This window comes from Neofelis nebulosa, chromosome 15, assembly GCF_028018385.1.
Source record: "Neofelis nebulosa isolate mNeoNeb1 chromosome 15, mNeoNeb1.pri, whole genome shotgun sequence".
NCBI lineage: Eukaryota > Metazoa > Chordata > Mammalia > Carnivora > Felidae > Neofelis > Neofelis nebulosa.
Window position 1 is genome coordinate 11,025,984 of NC_080796.1, and position 19,015 is coordinate 11,044,998.

The window sequence follows — 19,015 nt, forward strand, 5'->3', positions numbered from 1 at the left end:
TAAAAAATTATTTGTTGTTTATCTGAAATTCAAATTTTCCTGGGAATCCTGTATTGTTATTGGTTAGATATGATAGCCCTACTCCAAAGGGAAGGGTAGTTCAATCTTCTGCCCTTTGCTTTCATCACTATGAGGCATCTGTGTGATGGTGGCCATAATCTAGCCATGGCCACTGTGATCAGAGACCCCAACTGAGACAGTTCCCGATTATCTGACTTGATTGTCAGGATTAGAGTAATTTAAGTATTTTCACAGCTTCTGAATTTGGAAGATGACGCGATACGCACTCGTTAGCAAAGGCTGGTTTGGGCACTGAGCTGACAGTGTGGTCCACCGAGACGGTCGGGCTGTAGTGTGCCTCTCCCGAGAGGTCACTGGACCAAGAGTCCCACACCCAGCCCTGGCACCATGCTGACCCCATTCCATTCATCCAGCAGAAGGTCACTTACTTGTAAGGGATGTGTTTGCTGCCGTTGACAAGAGCCAGGATGACGTTGCCCAGCGCAGACAGCGAGAGGCATAGCCCTGATCCTCCTTCCCGATTCTTGCTAAGAGCTTTCACACAGCTGCCGAGATCAATGAGGTGCAGGCGGCTGCGGCCTCCAGACACTGACACGACACAAGAGAAGAGAAAAGTGGTTAGGTTCTGTCTGGCAAACACTCATCTGGTAAGCGCCAGAGCTCTTTGGGAACTCAGAGGGAAAAGGAAAAGGAGAATCAACAGGTCGATGTCCGCGACTTGGCAGGAAACCCCAACAAAATCCAGCTAGGTTGCAAATAGCGTGGTCCTCTTAAATTCTGCCCGCCACACATCACTGACCTAAAACCTACTGACATTCCTCCTGTGACAAGTGAATAATTCCGGTAGGTTGCATTGGAGATTTCAGAGAAGGCGAACGTCCAGTAAGACGACAATACGTTTTCACCTACATGTCCTCTGGATAGCAGAGCTCTGAAACTGACCGAATCGCATCTAAATAGCCCAGGAGTGATCACGTGCTTTGGTTGATCAGCATGAAGACCCTGACCTAAAGCTCAGCCAGGAATCGGGCTGATAACCCGGGGTAAAATCAGGAAGAAGCAACAACAAGGCACAGAGACAGGGAAAGACCCCAGTATTTCCCGAGTATCTGCCAAGTGCCGGGTGCTGTACAAACATCGGTCTCATTCAGTTCCCACACCAAAACCATACGCTAAAGACTCTTGTCCTTTTTAAAATGTAGATGAGAAAGGGGTGCCTGGATGGCTCAGCCGGTTAAGCGTCTGACTCTAAATGTCGTCTCAGGTCATGATCTCACAGGTTCTTGAGTTTGAGCCCCGCATTGGGCTCTGTGCTATGTCAATGCGGAGCTTGTAATTCTCTCTTCCTCTCTCTCTCCTCCTACCCCGCTCATACTCGCTTGCCATCTCTCTCTCTGAAAAGAAATAAGTAAGCTATAAATAAACATAATATATATTATATTATATTATATTATATTATATTATATTATATATATATAAGTGAGAAAGCAGAAGTTCAGGGAAGTTAAGCAACTTGCTCATTGCTTCTGGCATAGGTGAAGTAACAGGGACCAGACTGATCGCCTTACATAAAAACAAGCAAACTGTATAACACAACTGTTTGTAAGACACCAGACATCAGGCAGTAAAGGCCAGTGATCCCTGGGAGGAGGGAAACAAACCAGGGAGCACTACCTGTGTCCCAGCTTACTGCCTTGAGAGTGTTTCCAGGCTGTGCCCCAGGGACAGGGTACTCGGGCGGAATGTGATAGACTACCTGCATCAAGGAGAAGGAGCGAGAGTCCAGGGAGACCAATGTGGCAACTGCTGGAAGCACAGAGTACTGGAGAGAAGGGAACTTGGGGTCTGCAGGGGTCCTCCCTCAAATACCGAACTGAGTACTGGTCAGCACAGGCATGTGAGGGAACCACGTGGCTGGAGAGCTAACCACCTGAAAAGATTGGAGGTAATAGCACATGGCACTCACACGAGGCCAGGAATAGTGCCTGTTCCCAACAGCCAGACTGGAAGCCTCAAGATTCACAGGCCCCAGGTGGGGGACCCAGGAGAGTCTCACTTCACTAGTGGGGAACACTTAGCCCCAGTAAGCAGTAACCAGGTCCCATGTACCAAATCTTAAAAGCAAGACCAGAAAGGGTCTACCTGTTTACAAATAACTACCTCCCAAAACGATGCTTAAGGACATTTACAAAATGCAAAATGTCCAGAATCTATCAAAAATAAGCAGGCATGCAAAGGAGCAAGAGAATGAGACTCATAATGAAGGAATAATTGAAACCAAGAAGAACCGACTGGTAGAGACATTAGAATTGGCAGTGAAGGACATCAAAACAGTTATGGCAGGGTTTCAACTGTTTAAAAAGTTGAGTAGAGATGTGGGATATATTAAACAAGACATAAACTGCATCTGTGCGGAGTTGAAAACTACAATGTGTGAGCTGAAAAATACACTGAATTAAATGGCAGATTAGACATTACAGAAGGACTTATAGATTTGAAGATAAAGTAACTGAAACTCTCTAAAATGAAACAGAGAGAAAATTTAAAAATAAAAACAAAATCTTAGAAAAAAGAGCTGTAGGACAATTTTAAGTGTCCTAATAGGTATATCACTGGAGTCTCCAAAGGAGAAGACACAGAAGGGGGCACAGGTAAAATATTTTAAGAAATAATGGCTAAAACCTCCCCAAATTTGATGAAAACTATAAACCCACAGATCCAAGAAGCTCCATGAGCCCCAATCACAAGACACATGAAGAAAACTATACTGAGGTGCATCATAATCAAACTGCTTAAAACCGGTGATAAGGAGAAAAACCTTAAAAACAGTCAGGGGAGGAAAGCAGATTATATACAAAGGACCAAAGACAAGGACGATGGCAAATTTCTTGTTGGAAATCGTACAGGTGAGAAGACTGTGCAGCAACATTTCTAAAGTGCTGGAAACTGTCACCCTGAAATTATACGTCCAACGAAAGTCTCATCCCAAGATAAAAGGGACATGAAGGCTTTTCTGGACTTAAAAAAGCTGAAAGAGGGGCAGCGCCTGGGTGGCTCAGTCAGTGGGGGTCAGACTCTTGACTTTGGCTCAAGTCATGATCTCATGGTCGTGGGACCGAGCCCTGCGTCAGGGTCTGCACTGAGCATGGAGCCTGCCTGAGATCCTCTCTCCCTTCTCCTGTCCCTCCCTGGCTCATGTGTGCTCTCTCTCTCTCTCTCTCTCTCTCTCTCAAAAAAAAAAATTCACCAAAGCAAACCCACAAAATGAAGAGCTGTGGAAATGAAATGATAACTTGACCAATAAATATACATTTTTCCCTATTTAAATCTCTTTGACAGACAATTGACCTGCTAAAGCAAAAATAATGACAGTGTAATGTGTGGGTGAGAACATGTGCAAAATTTAAAAGTTTGGCAATAGCACAGAGTTTAGAAGTGAAGAAATACACAAGGGCCATACTGTAGGGTTCTTATTACATACAGGAAGTGCTATCAGATCACGTGGAAGAAGACTGTAATCACTTAAAGGTGTATACTATAAACCCTAGAGCAATCAGGAAATAGTAATTATAGCTAATAAGCCAGAGAATACAAAGTAAAATTATTAAAAATACTCTGTAAGTCCAAAAAAGGCAGGTAAAAAAGTCAAGGGAAAAAAAGAACAGACAAGTTGAATAGAAAATCTATAGGAAAATGATAATCTGGATCAAACCACATCAATAGTCACATTAAATGTAAACAGTCTGAATACTCCGATTTGAAAGGAAGAAAATGCCAGACTGGATAAACAAGCGAGCCCTAACTATATGCCGCCTATGAGAAACGCACTTCAAATAGAAAGAAAAATTCCATTACAAGAGTTAAGTGGGAAAGGCTATACCACACAAACAGTGGCCGTAAGAGAGCTAAAGTGGTTCTATCGATGTTAAATGAAAGAAACTTAAGACGAAAAATGTGAAGACGAGCAAACAGGAACATTTCATGAAAAGGACGATTGAGCAAGAGGTTCTAACAATCAAAAATATTTATGCATTCAATAACAGAAGTTCAAATACATGAAGCAAAATCTGAGAGAACTACAAGAATAAGCCAGCCCATAATTACAGGTGTAGGTTTCAAATAACCCTCTCTCAATAATCGATACAACAAGTAGACAGAAAACCAGTAAGGACAAGGAAAACTTGAACAACACTGCCAACCAGCTTGTTGTACTTGACATTTATAGAACACTCAGCCCAGCAATGGGAGAATGATATTCTTTTGAAATACACACAAAACGTTTCCTGAGATAGACCATATTCTGGTCCAGAAGCCAAGTCTAAATAAATGTTAAAGGATTCACATCAAAGTATGTTCTCTGACACAATGGCATTAACTTAGAAGTCCATACGTCAAGATTATCTGGAAAATTCCCAAATATTTTGAACCTCCACGATAAAGCTCCAAATAACATATGGTCAAAGAAAAACTCAAGATGGAAACTAGAAAGTGTTTTTAAGTGAATGAAAATGAAACACAACATATCCAGGTTTGTGAAATCCCTGAAGAAGGACAGAGGAGGAAACTTATAGCATTAAAGGCCTATATTAGAAGACAACAGAGGTCTCAAATCAACGATCTCAGCTTCCACCTTAAGAAATAAGAAAAAAAAAAGAGCAAATTAACTAATAAATAACAGAAAGGAAATAAGGAACATAAAAGCAGAAATCAATGGAATAGAAAAGGAAAAACAATAGAGAAAATCCATGAAGCCAAAAGTTGGTTCTTCGATAAATCTCTAAGAATGACTGATAGGAAAGGCAGAGAGAAGGCACAAACTACTAATGTCGAGAATGGGAGATGTGGCCTTGCTACAGTTTCTACAGATATCAAAAGGATAATAAGGAAACATCACATCAGTCAATTAGACAACTGAAGAACAGGCAAATATCTCGAATGATACAAAGTACCGAAAGTACTTTCATTCAAGAAGTAAAAGATGACAGATCTGTATCCATTAAAGAAACAGGATCTGTGGTTAACAACCCTTCACAGGGAAAATTCCAGGCCAAATGGCTGCACTGGTGCATCCAACCAAACACTTAAGAAATGATTAAGCAGCAGAATGGAAAAGGCTAGACCAATTCCATACAACGTCTTCCTGAAAATTAAACAGGAGAGAATATTCCCAACTTACTCTATGAGGCGGGGATTATCCTGATACCAAAACAGACAAAGAAATTACAAGGACAGAAAACTAACGACCAATATCCCTCATGAACATGGACACAACATTTCTGAACAAATTAGAGAACCACATTAAGAAATTGTATCTATAAACATATACAAAGGATTTTATACCATGAGTAAGTGGGATTTATCCCAGAAATGCAGGTTGGTTAACAAAAAAAAAATTAGCCTATCAATATAATTCACCATATTAACAAACTAAAAAAAAAAAAAAACTATATGATTCACTCAGTAGATGCAGGAAAAATATTTAACAAAATTCAACATCCATTCCTGATAATAATTCTTAGCAAATTATAAATAGAAGGCAGTATCTTAGTTTGATAAAGAGTTTCTGAACAAATCTACTGCTAACATCATACTTAATGGTAAAAGATCAAATGCCTTCTAAGACCAGGAACAAGACAAGAATGTCTACTGTCACCATTTCTTAAAATTTTCTTTAATGTTTATTTATATGAGAGAGGGGGGGAGGGGCAGAGAGAGGGGAGACACAGAATCCGAAGCAGGCTCCAGGCTCTGAGCTGTCAGCACAGAGCCTGACCCAGGACTCGGATTCACTAACCGTGAGATCATGACCTGAGCCTGAGTCGGATGCTTAACCAACTGAGCCCCCCCAGGTGCCCCTCCATTCTCACCATTTCTATTCCATGTCATGCTGGGAGTTGTAGCCAGTAACGTCAAGAAAACAGAGAAAGGGTCCAGATTGGAAAGCAAGAAGTCCAATTGTCTTTATTTGCAGATCACATGATCATCTGTGTAGAAAGTCTAACAGGATCCACAAAAAAGCAACTCGAACTGATAGAGTTTAGCCAAGTTGCAGGATACAAGATCAACAGACAAAAGTCAACTTTGTTTCTATATCGTCTACTAGAGCCTAAACTGTAAAACCCCACTTACGATGGGATAAAAGTATGAAATAATTATGCATAAGATGGACAAAGATCTGTACGCTGAAAACCACAGAACATTGCTGAGAGACAGAACATTGTCTTCATTAATGAAGACCTAATAAGCTGTGTTCATGAATCAGAAGACTCAGTATTGTTAAGAAGTTATTCTCTAGAAATGGATCTATAGATTCAGTGTGATCCCAATCAAAATCCCAACAGGCGTTTTTGGTACAAGGTGATTCTACAGAGTCAATTTAGGAGCTGACTCTAAAATGTATATGGAGAGGCAAAGGACCTAGAATAGCCAAACAACTTTTTTTTAATGTCTATTTGTTTCTGAGAGAGAAAAAGAGACAGAGTGTGAACAGGGGAGGGGAAGAGAGAGAGGGAGACACAGAATCGGAAGCAGGTTCCAGGCTCCGAGCTGTCAGCACAGAGCCTGACGCGGGGCTCAAATTCACAAGCGGTGAGATCATGACCTGAGCCAAAGTTGGGCACTTAACCGACTGAGCCACCCAGGTGCCCCTAGCCAAAACAACTTTTAAGAATAAATTCAAAATTGGAAGGCTAATAGTGCAGTATCTGATTTCAAGACTTATTATAAAGCCACCATAAATCAAGACACTGTGGTATTGGTATAAAGATAGATGAACAGATCAATGGAATAGTACGTAGAGAGTCCCAAAACAGATCCACACAAATATGGACAAATAATTTCTAACAAAGGTAATTTGGTAGGGAAAAAGCAGTTTTTATAACAAATGGTACTGGAAATTTATACACACACACACACACACACACATACACACACATACACACACACACACACACACACACACACATATTGCACCATATTAACAAACTAAAAAAAAAAAAAAACCTACATGATTCACTCAGTAGATGCAGGAAAAACGTTTAACAAAATTCAACATCCATCCCTGATAACAGTTCTGAGCAAATTATAAATAGAAGGCAGTATCTTTAGTTTGATAAAGAGTTTCTGAGCAAATCTACTGCTAACATCATACTTAATGCTAAAAGATCAAATGTCTTCTAAGATCAGGAACAAGATAAGAATGTCCACTCTCACCATTTCTTAAAAAATGTTTTAATGTTTGAGGGAGACATACATATATATATATATATATATATATATACACACACACACAGACTATAATATCTAGTCTGTAATAATCTATAATATATATATAATATATATATATTTATATATATATAATATATTTATATCTATATTATCTATAGATATAATATCTATAATATATTTATTATAGGTCTTGAATGTGACCTATAATAAATATATAGGTCTATATATTTATATACATCTATAATATATTTATATTTATATTTATATTTATATTTATATTTATATTTATATTTATATTTATATTTATATTTATATTTGTATGTCTTTTACCGGTATGATGTTAGCAGGTTTTTCAGAAACATTTTTATCAAAATGAAGATACTGCCTTCTATGAGGATGTACATACACACACACACGCACGTATTTGCAAAAAAACCCTTTAATCCATACATTGCACAATTTTATGAAAAAAAAAATGAATCTAAGGCCTAAACACAAAATGTAAAATTATAAAACTTCTAGAAGAAAGCATAATATGAAACCTTCCTGGTCTTGGGTTAGGCAAAGATTTCTTCTTAGATACGATACCAAAAACATGATTTATAAGAGAACACACAGAGAAGCTGGACCTTCATTCACCAAAACCGACTATTTCTGCTCTTCCAAATACATGGTCAAGAGAATGAAAAAGTAAGCCACAGACTGGTAGAAAATATTTGAAAAACGTGTATCTGATAAAGGCCTTGTATCCAGATCATATTAAACACTCTCAAAACTTAATTGTAAGACAAAAACGATTTCAAAGCGGGCACAAGACATTTCATCAAAGAACGTGTACGAGTGCCAAATGGGCCCATGAAAAGATGCCAAGCACCGCTGGTCATTAGCGAAATGCAGACTAAGAAAGGTGAGATACTACTGTAGGCCTATTATATAAATAGGCTAAAATTAAAAAGACTGACCACCCTAAGGGTGGGTGAGGATCTGGAGGAGTTGGTAGGGATATAAAACGGTACAATCACTTCGGGAAACACTTCGGCAGTTCCTTAGAAAAAGGATACGTACATCTACCATATGGTCCAGCCATTCCGCTCTAGGGATTTCCCTACAAGAAAAGGACACGTGTGTCCATCCAAAGATCTGCACAAGAGTGTCCCCAGTACTTTGATTTGTGGTAGCCCCAAACGTGAACCAGCACTCATGGCCATCAGCAGGGGACTATGCGGACAACGGACTGCTACTTAGGAAAAAGAATAAAGGCACTACTCATACATGTGACAAAGTGACTGAGTTTCAAAACAATTACACTACGTGAAAGACGCCGCTCAAGAGAGTGCAGACTGTGAGATAGGATTTCATGGGTATAAAACTCTAGGAAATGCAGGGCAAAGGGTAAGAGCTGAAGTCGCTCTGTGGTTGCCTGAGCGTGGGGAGGCGGAAGGAGAGACGCTGGACGGGGTGATTGCAAAGGGTCCCAAGGAACCTCTTGAGGGTGAGGGATATGTTCACTGTCTTGACTGTACTGCTGGTTTCCTGGGTCTATACATATGATACAGCTCACCAAGTGTGTGCCTGTTCCTATATTTCAAGCATATCTCATTAAAGCTGTTTCGTTATGTTTTGAAAAAGGAAACGTGCTGCGATCGTACGGTCAGCGGTGCAGCTAGGATTCACACCTTCAAGACCTGGGCCCTTCATCCTGCATTGTGCTGGCCTTAGCCAGCTCCCGAGACAGTAGAAGGGACGGGCTCCCTTTTTGCCCCAGCCCCCTCTCCCTCGGCACATCACCCCAGCTTCTGGATCATCTCCTTTTCCTCCCCTCGCTCCCCAGGCAGCAGCAGACTCCGGTGCCTCAGGCCACCTTGCAGGGTGGGTCCTGGAGGACATGTGATGGGCATGTGGCCCGTCTCTGGGGGGCCACACATCTGTAGGCAGAGCCTACATGAGTGCAGATCAGGAGGGAGAGCTGCTGATCACACTTTAGGCTGAAAACATTGAAGGAACAACAGTCCTAACCCCAACCTGCCCTCTACTGTGCCTCACCCTCAATTTCCACATCTCGGACTCAGAGAAGCAGGTGATAAGTGTTTACAGAAAGCGCAGCATTTCAATTCAGCCACGTCAGTGACTTGGGCAGGTCTGTGGCCAAGAATGTTCACACAAAGGATGCTCCATTTTCCTTACCTTCCACTGTCCCCAGTAAAAACTCTGGCAAGGGAAGATGTACTATGTACTGTATTCATGCAAGATTGGGTCACGGCAGCACAGGAGGAAAACAGTTATTTTTAAAGCAAACTATCATCTGTTTTGCAACCTAATTATACAGACTGGAGCCGCTCAGATGGTCCACGTGTGCCATAGATTAAAGGGCAAAGACGGACCAGTTTGGACTCTCAGACTCTAATAGTCCATTTGATGTAATGGAATAAAATGCATAATGTGCATGTAGTAAAATAGAGCACAGAGAACAAAAGGCACAGTTTAGACAGTGCTGAAGAAGAACCTTATAAAATACCTATAATTACACCTACATGACTCAAAATGGAAGTCACATTCAGACAATGTCCGCTACACCCACTCAAATTCCAGGGGCCACAGAATTGTGGATTCCACACATGGTGCTGAATCTGGAAGGGTACGAGGTGAGCGGGCCCGGGCCATCTGCTATTGGCAAGCATGTACGTGACTACAGATGGCTGGCGAGAAAGCAGTTCTGTATCAATGAACGCTACCAGCAGGTAAGGAGCAGGTTCCTCATCGACTCGTCACATTTCTGCGGTCACAGCTGCAGGGGGGAAGGGACCATAACTCAGTCTGCCTTGAGTCACCTTTCATTCACACTCTTCTGTGTATGGGTTAAGTCTAGAGCTTGGCCAAACCAATATACCCACGTGCCTTAGTCTCCGCACAGGAAGCATTGCTAATTTCACCCCATTTCTGGGCCACTCTCCTAACTCACGTTCATCGAGCGACTCTCCTACTACCACTGAATTCCTACGACAATCCCATAATGCAAGAATTGGCTCGGGTTTGTAGATGAGGGAAACGGGGTTCATAGATGTTGAATAAATTGCCCAACATCTCCTAGAAAATTAATGCTGACTCTAAGAGGAAAATCCAGAGCTAACTGTAAAGTATGTAGATGCTCTCTGAACTCACTTGTCTTTAACTCAGTGGTTCCCAAACTTTGCTGCACGTCAGAATCGCCTTGGAAAATCACTGAGGAGTCACCTAAAAAGATACGGATGCCTGGGCCCCCACTCGGGAGGCTTCCTAACTTCACTGGCCTGGAGTGTGCCCCAGACACTGGGATTCACTGCAAAGTTCCCCAGGTGACTCTCAGGTGCAGTGAAGTTTGGGAAGGGCTGCCTGGCCTCCCGGCCATTACCTATGAGGCACATGGCCTGATGCCCTTGGCACATGGGATGTGTGTGGCCAGAGCGGGCTGTTTTCTTGTCGGTCTGTGCTCCCTGAAAATGAGCTGTATACTTAACAGGTCAGCTGGGCTCCCTCCTGGACCTAATTATGCCACTTGTTACTGTAGATAAAAATGTAATCCTATCTTATGCAAACCAATAAAATATGACTGTGTAAAGGGAACTAATGTTTCTTTAAAAACTGAACTCAATGCTTTGGGAAGATGTGATAAAAATGAGGTTTTTTTTCTAAAGAGATGCCGAATTAGGTGGAAATGAGAAATTACAGAGTGGGGAAAAACTTAAGAATCTAGAAAAGGTCTAATACCAGCAGGCTGCACAAGTGTATTTTAAGTTCTTGGATCAGTTAGAAGAAACTTAACATAAAAACGTGGGCATGCTTTATGAAAGCCAGGACTTTGGCTGAAAATTCATCTCAAAGAGAAAGCCGTGGCCCTGTATCAGAACATCAATGAATAAATACACATGTGTACGTTTTAAGTGGAAATAAAAGGTTCATAGGAGGTGTTTTTTTGGAGATTGTTACATGCAAAAAGAAAAAAAAAAGGTTCATGACGAGAATGTGTCATTTGACAGGTTTCTCCTTTTTGACTTTCTCAACGGACCATCTCCGGCCTGTGCTGCATGAGCGGACTTCTCTGAACTCACGCCATCTGCTTATGTGAAAGATAACTGGATGGTCCTTCTCTTCCAGAAAGATAGCTAAGCTAGGTAACAGAGACATGCATTGATTTTTCGAAAATACAGCACATGCTCCATTTGATTTAAACACATAGTGGACAGACTCCTGATAGACCCATCTTTTTCGGGGACAGCTCTCGATCATCAGGGCCTTAGGGTCTCCTTCCCAACATAGGAATTCCCACGGGGGTTCTCAGCCTCCCCCCCGCCCCTCACATCAGCTTGGCAAAGCAGGGGAAGGCTCCAGGACACATGGGGAATCAGCCCCATAAGCGTTCCAAAAACCCTTTCAAACGGGAATATTTGGGGCACCTGGGTGGCTCAGTGGGTTAAGCCTCTGACTCTTGGTTTGAGCTCAGGTCACGAGGTCACAGTTTGTGAGTTGGAGCCCGACACTGACAGTGCCGATGCTGCTTGGGATTCTCTTTCTCCTCTCTCTCTGTCCCTTCCCTGCTCGCGTGCTCTCTCTCAAAATAAATTAATTAATAGAAATGAAACAGGGAAATATTGAAGCTTAACCTAATGCTATGTGCAAAACAGGAATACATCAGCGTAGAATTTTCTATTGTGACTAGACACATCTAGAACATTTTCGTCCCCTTCCTTACACGTGCATACGTGTGTACATGCATGTGCGTATAAAATCCATACCCGTAAGATTCCGGTGCATGTATGTGCATGGCGTGTCTAGTTCCTGCCGCAGAGACCTCTCTGAATCCGGTGTCTGAGCCTCTGATGGCCAGTTAACAGCCTCACGCTCTGCTCTTTGCTTCCCTGCAGGGTAACTAATTAATAAACTTCCCTTTAATTGAGTTCTGGCTGCCAGGTCCACAGGGATTATTACTTATCTATGATAAGTAAACAAAACCTTCCATTTTTAAACACCACTTCAAATCTCTCATTATATTTTAAACAGATACAAATTCGCAGAAGTCAAGTGAGCCACGGGCTGGAAGCTGTGCACATTCGGGCGCGGATTCCTCTGCTCCCAGGAAGCTGGTGTCGTGGCAGGTGGGTGGCAGTCTGTGGACTGTCTCCCCTTCTCACCTACAGATACATTAAAAAGCACCCCCACCCCAGTCCGGGGAGCCATTAATGGCACTTGCCTTTTCCTCTACCCTGGATGTATTATTTAAGAGCAATGTGCCTTCACAATGTATAAATATGAAGGTGAAGGGAATGTTAAATATTCTGCAAGTGCCCAGGACGCACTGAGCGCTGGAGCATCGGTGGGTCGAGGGAACGTCCCAGCCCACGCTCCTGTGACGCTGCACTTTAAGCTCTTACAGTTGAAGCAACTTAACTAATGGTTTATTTTCAAGATCCTTTCCCCCTTTTGGGTTCCAAATTAAGGGCAGAACCCCGCGCGTGCACACACACACAAAAGTGAAAAACTGGAAACCACCGTTTTCAGCGTGGTTTTGAAACCCAGAAGCAGGAGACCACCCCACCTCCTGAGACCTTCCGCGCAGCGCCATTTGGAAGCAACTTGGCTGAAAATCCGGATATTTTGTGAGTCACTCTCTGCCGACGGTGCAAGAATCCGCTGCGGGCTCTGATTATTTCCATTATTATTGACTTAAAAGAATAAAACAGCTTAAAAGAAATAAAGCTTCAAAAAAAAAAAACAGCTTAAAAAACAAAACATTTCTCAGACTCCCACATTCATGCTGCTTCGACACAATCCAGGAAAAACAGTGAGGGCAGGATTTAAAAGCCAGCCCCCCAGACTGTTAGGGGGATAAACTTCTGTTATGAATTTTAAAGGTCTGGATCTTCTCATCCCTCTCCTAATCCCTTGTTTCCTTCTTTGAGAAATTTTTCTAAACGGAAGTGCTGGCCATGTCACGAGCCCTTTGCTGAGAATCAATCCCCACCCCCACCCCCTTATGACCCTGGCTGGTTTCGGGAGAGACTGGGGCTGCTGTTGGTCTGTCTCCAGGGGCACCCAGTGCCCAGCACGTGGGGCCAGTGTCTCCAGACTCCCAGGCAGGAGCCAGCACAGCGAGCAGCTGGGGCTGACAGTCAGAGCCTTGCTGCCTCGGGGAACCACAACCCTAGGACGGGGTGGATGGTGAGATCTCAGGCCAGGGGGCAGGAGGAGGGGCAGGGGCAGGGGCAAGTCTCCAAGCTCAGCTGAAACTAAAGGCAAGGGCAGCCAGAAATATAAGCAAACGAGTGATAAGCACTACGGATGAATCTCAGATGCGTTCTGCTAAATCAAAGATGCCAGACACAAAAAGCCGCATGGGGATGACGTGATTCCATTTATGTGGTGTTCTGGGTAAAGGCAACACTAAAAGGAGAAACACGGATCAGTGGTTGTCAGGGGCGAGAGGTGGGGGGAGGGACTGTCCAGAAGGGGCAAAGAGAGAGCTTTCTGTGCTGGTGGCTTTGTTCCGTCTCTGACAGTCGTGTGCTTACGCAACCGTACTGATTTGCCAAAATGCCTCTAACAACACACAAGAGGGGCAAGTTTTACCAAATGTAAATCAGACTTCTTTAAACCTGAAGTAAAATAACAGCTGGGGGCGCCTGGGCGGCTCAGTCGGTTGAGCGTCCGACTCTTGGTTTCGGCTCAGGTCATGATCTCACAGTTTGTGGGACTGAGCCCCGCATCGGGCTCTGTGCTGACAGCAGGGAGCCTGCCTGGGATTCTCTCTCTCCCTCTCTCTCTGCCCCTTCCCCCCTCACGTGTGCACACACACATCCTCTATCTCTCTCAAAATAAGTAAATAAACGCTAAAAAAATTAACAACAATTAAGGAGGAAGAGCCATGGCAGATGACTGAGCGAGCAGAAGCGTGGAGATTAGGGAAGGATAGAGCTTCCACTGGGGGCGGGGAGAGAAGTCCTCAAGACCCAGCTCCAGGCTACTGGTTTCCATGTCTTGGGCAAGAAGACTTGTGGAGGACTCGGGAAGCCCTTCCACGGATCCCAGTTGGATGCCTTAACTCCAGGCTCCACCGAGAATCAGGTTTGTTGATGGTCTCTGTGTTAGTCGATTAGCTTCACAGTTTCCACGCACTGGGGTTCATCTCCTACTCGGGGCTCTTGTTTGTTTTCCGCGGACCCAGGTCCTTGGGGCAATCATTCAGAGGGCACAGGGGGACCAGCTGCCCGTGCTTCGAAAGCCCTCAGACGTGGCCATGGAGAGGCTTTGAAGCTGCTGCTCGGCCAGCCTAGTGGCTCACATTGCCTTGCAAAGTGCAGTGAGGTCCACGGACCCGGGGCCCATGGTCCAAGAGCCCATCTGAGATACTCCCCAGTGTGTGGAGCGTGCACGACCTGGCAGGCAAAGGGGAGAACGCGGCACCGAGGTCAGTGCTGGCTTCGAATACGTAGCCCAGAGGGGACTGGGCTCCTGGCAGTGACGCTCCCCACAGGGCAGGGCCTGGGCCCCGGGCTTAGAAGAACGTCACTGACCGGCATCACCCAAGGGACGGAGGCAGCCAGAATCTGGTTGGTTCTAAAAAAGTCTGGTTTCTAGATTATTTTAAAAGCATGCCTTTGTTTCTTCCAGCTCCACAGAGGGGACTCAAGCTAATGATTAATAACATATCATCAGGGTGCCTGGCGCATAAATATCGGGCTTTCATGAAAAGCACCTGTACAGGTTGCGAACAAAAAGATAGTACTAAACGGTTGTTTTTCCGCTTCAAGTTCTCGCTCACCTTCTCGCTCACGTTTACATTTGTAAACGACCTTCGCCCCCGGACAGCTCAAAAGTGAACCGCAGTCCAGACTCGACGTTTGTCTGGAGCTCCAGGTGAGCAAACCCCATACCGGTGGAATCGTACCCCGTTTAAGAAAAATGGGTCAGGGGGCGCCTGGCTGGCTCAGTTGGCAGAGCACGCGGCTCTCAGTCTCAGGGGTGTGCGTCCGAGCCCCACGTTGGGCGCGTCGCCCACTTTAGAAACAAAAAGGGTCACGGTGGCCCTCGACGGCGGGTCTCTTGCTGGGTGGAGATGGGGCCACTTACTTCCTCCTTTCCCGCTCTTCTCCATGCGGTACTGGTAGATGTGCAGCGTGAAGAGCATGTGCGAGTTGCGGTGGCCTTCTTCGTCACAGTCCTGCTGGCTGCCGCGGCGGGAGGCGATGGCAGCGTCCAGGAAGAAGGCGGCCTTCTCCGCCGTGGGTGCCCGCAGCTCGCTCTGGTTCTGCAGCTGGAAGACACAAGCCGAGAGCTGAGGCCCCAGCCGGAGGAGGGCCGGCGTGCCGCCCACACCTGCCTCTCTGTTCTGCGGAAAAGCCGCGTGCCTCTCGAAGGCCGAGGGTCCTTCCAGAACAACGGCCTGTACTCACCTGCAATTCCCAACCAATCCATTTCTGGAAGTCCATAATGAGCCCACGTATGGCACGGAACGTAGGTTCACAATTTAAGTAATAGCAGGTATGAATAGCAAATGGTTGTATCCGAGTGAACGGCGGGGAGCAGGGGGCCCAGGCTGATCTCTGCAGAGGATAGTAAACTCCCCCCCGCCCCACCCCCGCCTCAGCTACCCACCCACCTAAGAACACACGAGGGACGTGATCTCAGGATCTTTGCATCCTGATCTCTAAGATTAGAACATTTGGGGGCCCCTGCGTGGCTCAGTCAGTTAAGCGTCCAACTTCGGCTCAGGTCATGATCTCACGGTTTGTGGGTTTGAGCCCCCCGTTGGGCTCTGTGATGACAGCTCAGAGCCTGGAAAGCCTGCCTCGGATTCTGTGTCTCCTTCTCTCTCTCTCTGCCCCTCACCCGCTCACACTCGGTCTCTCAAAAATAAGAAAATAAACACTAAAAAATTAAAAAAAAAAAAAAAGATGCATGAAAACACCCAACATACTTGACTGTCTCATCTCTACTGTTTAATTTATCTTTAATCCCTAAATTCATGCTCATGGTACTTATTAACTAAGAAAGCATCATGGGCCACGTGTCCTAATCCTATGAGATCCCTTGGAAATCAGAGTAAACCTTAATGAGAACGATAGTATCAGAATTTGACTAGCATCCCTTTTTGGCAGGGGAGAAAAGGAAACATCTCATTTACTCAAAGAAATGGTTTGTGGTATGTGCCTTGGGGTCGGTACACATTCTGACACTTTCCTATCCCGACTCTGACTGCACTTGTAATTCTGAACTCTGAGGGCTGATCTTGGCACCTGGGACCTTCAAAATCCCCGAACTTCAAAGAGAGACTCTGGGGTGTTTGAGGTCACCGTTCTGAATGACTATGACAGAAAAAAAAGGTAAAGGGTTTTTTGAGATTTTTCGACACGAAGAGTTAAAATGAAGAGGCTGTTGATGTCTTCTTAGCCCTCAGTTAACCGGGTCCTTCACCCAAGTAGGGGCTTCACGGGCAGAGTTATTACAAAAGGGAACAGAGGCCACAGCATATTTGAGCATCCAGGTAACTCTTGGAGAGGCAACAGCAGGCAAAGTGACTGATTTCTGTCACAGGTGCCGTGATGCTTCAGAAGAGTGGTTCTCAAAGTGAAGTGTGGTCCCTGGACCAGCAGCATCGGCGTCACGTGGGAACTTGCTAGAAATGCATGTTTTGGGGATCTATCCCAGGCCTACTGAATCAGAAATTCTAGAGGGGGAGCCCGGCACCCTGTGTTCACAAGTCCTCCAGGTGACTGAGAAAGACTACAGTTTGAGGACTGCTGGATTAGGCTTTCAATGACCAAGTGGTTTGGATTCTGATTAGATTCCACATCCAAGTGGTATCTGATGCCTCTGTTAAAACTACCAACGGTAGGGGCGCCTGGGTGGCTCAGTCGGTTAAGTGTCCGACTTCAGCTCAGGTCACGATCTCACAGTCCGTGAGTTCGAGCCCTGCGTCAGGCTCTGGGCTGATGGCTCAGAGCCTGGAGCCTGCTTCCCATTCTGTGTCTCCCCCCCCCTCTCTGCCCCTCCCCTGTTCATGCTCTGTCTCTCTCTGTCTCAAAAATAAATAAATGTAAAAAAAAATTTTTTTAAACTACCAATGGCCAATTGTAGTCAGACATGGTACCCACCCTTAGTGGGAGAACTAACTGGGCAGTCACAGCTGACCAAGGAGAGCCATCTAAGAGGGCTTCCTGGAAGAAGTGACATCTGAAGGATAGGGACTTAGCCAGATGAAGAGCCAGAGGGGAGGATGTGCAGAGGGGAGAGGGACAATGGCTGGTGTCTGAGTGCCCTCTAACTGCAAGTGTGCTCAATCACTGGGAAACTAAACTAACTGGGCAGTCACAGCTGACCAAGTAGAGCCATCTAAAAGGGCTTCCTGGAAGAAGTGACATCTGAAGGATAGGGACTTTGCCAGATGAAGAGCCAGAGGGGAGGATGTGCAGAGGGGAGAGGGACGATGGCTGGTGTCTGAGTGCCCTCCAACTGAAAGTGTGCTCAATCACTGGGAAACTCGTTACCAATTCACAAGCAGGGGCCCCATCCCAGACGGATTCAACCAGAACCTGCATTTTCACAAGATCCCCTGTGATTCATATGCACAGTGAAGTTTGAGGGGCGCTGCCTTTTTTAAGGGACCTGAATGTAACTTAAGAGGAGTGGTAAGAGGGGCGCCTGGGTGGCTCAGTCGGTTGAGCGTCCGACTTAGGCTCAGATCATGATCTCACGGTTCGTGGGTTCGAGCCCGGCATTGGGCTCTGTGCTGACAGCTCGGAGCCTGGAGCCTGCTTCCGATTCTGTGTCTCCCTCTCTCTCTGCCCCTCCCCCACCTGCACACACACACACACACACACACTCTCTCTCTCTCTCTCAGAAATAAATAAAAAAACATTTTTAAAAATTAAAAAAAAAAGAGGTGTGGCAAGAGACGATGCTGGAAAGGTAGGCAGGGGTCATGTAGGACCCCACAAATCATGAGGAGGTTTGCAATGGGGGATTCATAACAGAAATGGAAGGATCTGAGGTGCTTTGAGCCGGGGAAGAACACGGCCAGGTGTGAACAGATGGGTGCAACTTGGAGGGAACCTCGCCCGAGAAAACAATCCCACCGGGGATGAGGCAGGCACTCATCAAAATGAACACTTATCAGAAAAAAACTAGGAAATAAAGCCTTCTGGAGATTGGAAGGGCAGATTCTTCTGGGTAGGAACCAGACTCACTCCACCTGCTGTCAGCCAGCAAGCGTGAGACGCACAGAACAGGCACCACCTCCCGCGAAGGTGGACTGGAGCCCCTCTTGGCTTCCACGGTTCCAGCAATTATTTCATGGTTCCAATTAGAAAGCGGTTATTAGCGTTTCCTACAGCACTACTAACCCAGCTGTAAACCAGTGCCAGAAACACAGTTTATAGAGCCGTAAACAGGGCCAGTAATGGCTGGAGCTATTTGTGCAGAGCAGTAAATATTTCGGCTTGTTGTTACACAAAAGAAAGACTGTACTTTCTTTTTTTTCTTGAGAGGGGGCGTAAAGAAAGTGAATTCAACTTGCCCCCGAGGGCTCCAATAATTGTGGTTGCTGCTCACTGTCAGATCCAAGGTACAAATATTTAGGTCAGGGGCCGATGGCCCTGCAGCCAGCTGCAGGCCGTAAAGTCCCTGTCCACCTGCAAGTAAACACTCACGAGCCTCCTCCGTGTGCATGTGGAGTGAGTCACAGGGGAGCCTCCCCCGCGAGGAGCCACTCTGGACCCCCCCCCCCACCTCCCCCACA

At 45.3% G+C, this 19,015-nt stretch overlaps 1 protein-coding gene across 3 annotated transcripts in view; it reads right to left on the bottom strand.

Moving 5' to 3' along the window:
- Nucleotides 1-19,015, bottom strand: part of KIF26B (kinesin family member 26B) — a 470,603-nt gene that overhangs the window by 64,964 nt on the left and 386,624 nt on the right. For all 3 annotated transcript variants that reach the window (XM_058701126.1, XM_058701127.1, XM_058701128.1), the window contains 2 exons: nucleotides 15,349-15,532; nucleotides 450-609 (listed from right to left, as the gene is read on the bottom strand). In XM_058701126.1, coding sequence (XP_058557109.1) covers nucleotides 450-609; nucleotides 15,349-15,532 — 344 coding nt within the window. The remainder of the gene's footprint in view (nucleotides 1-449; nucleotides 610-15,348; nucleotides 15,533-19,015) is intronic.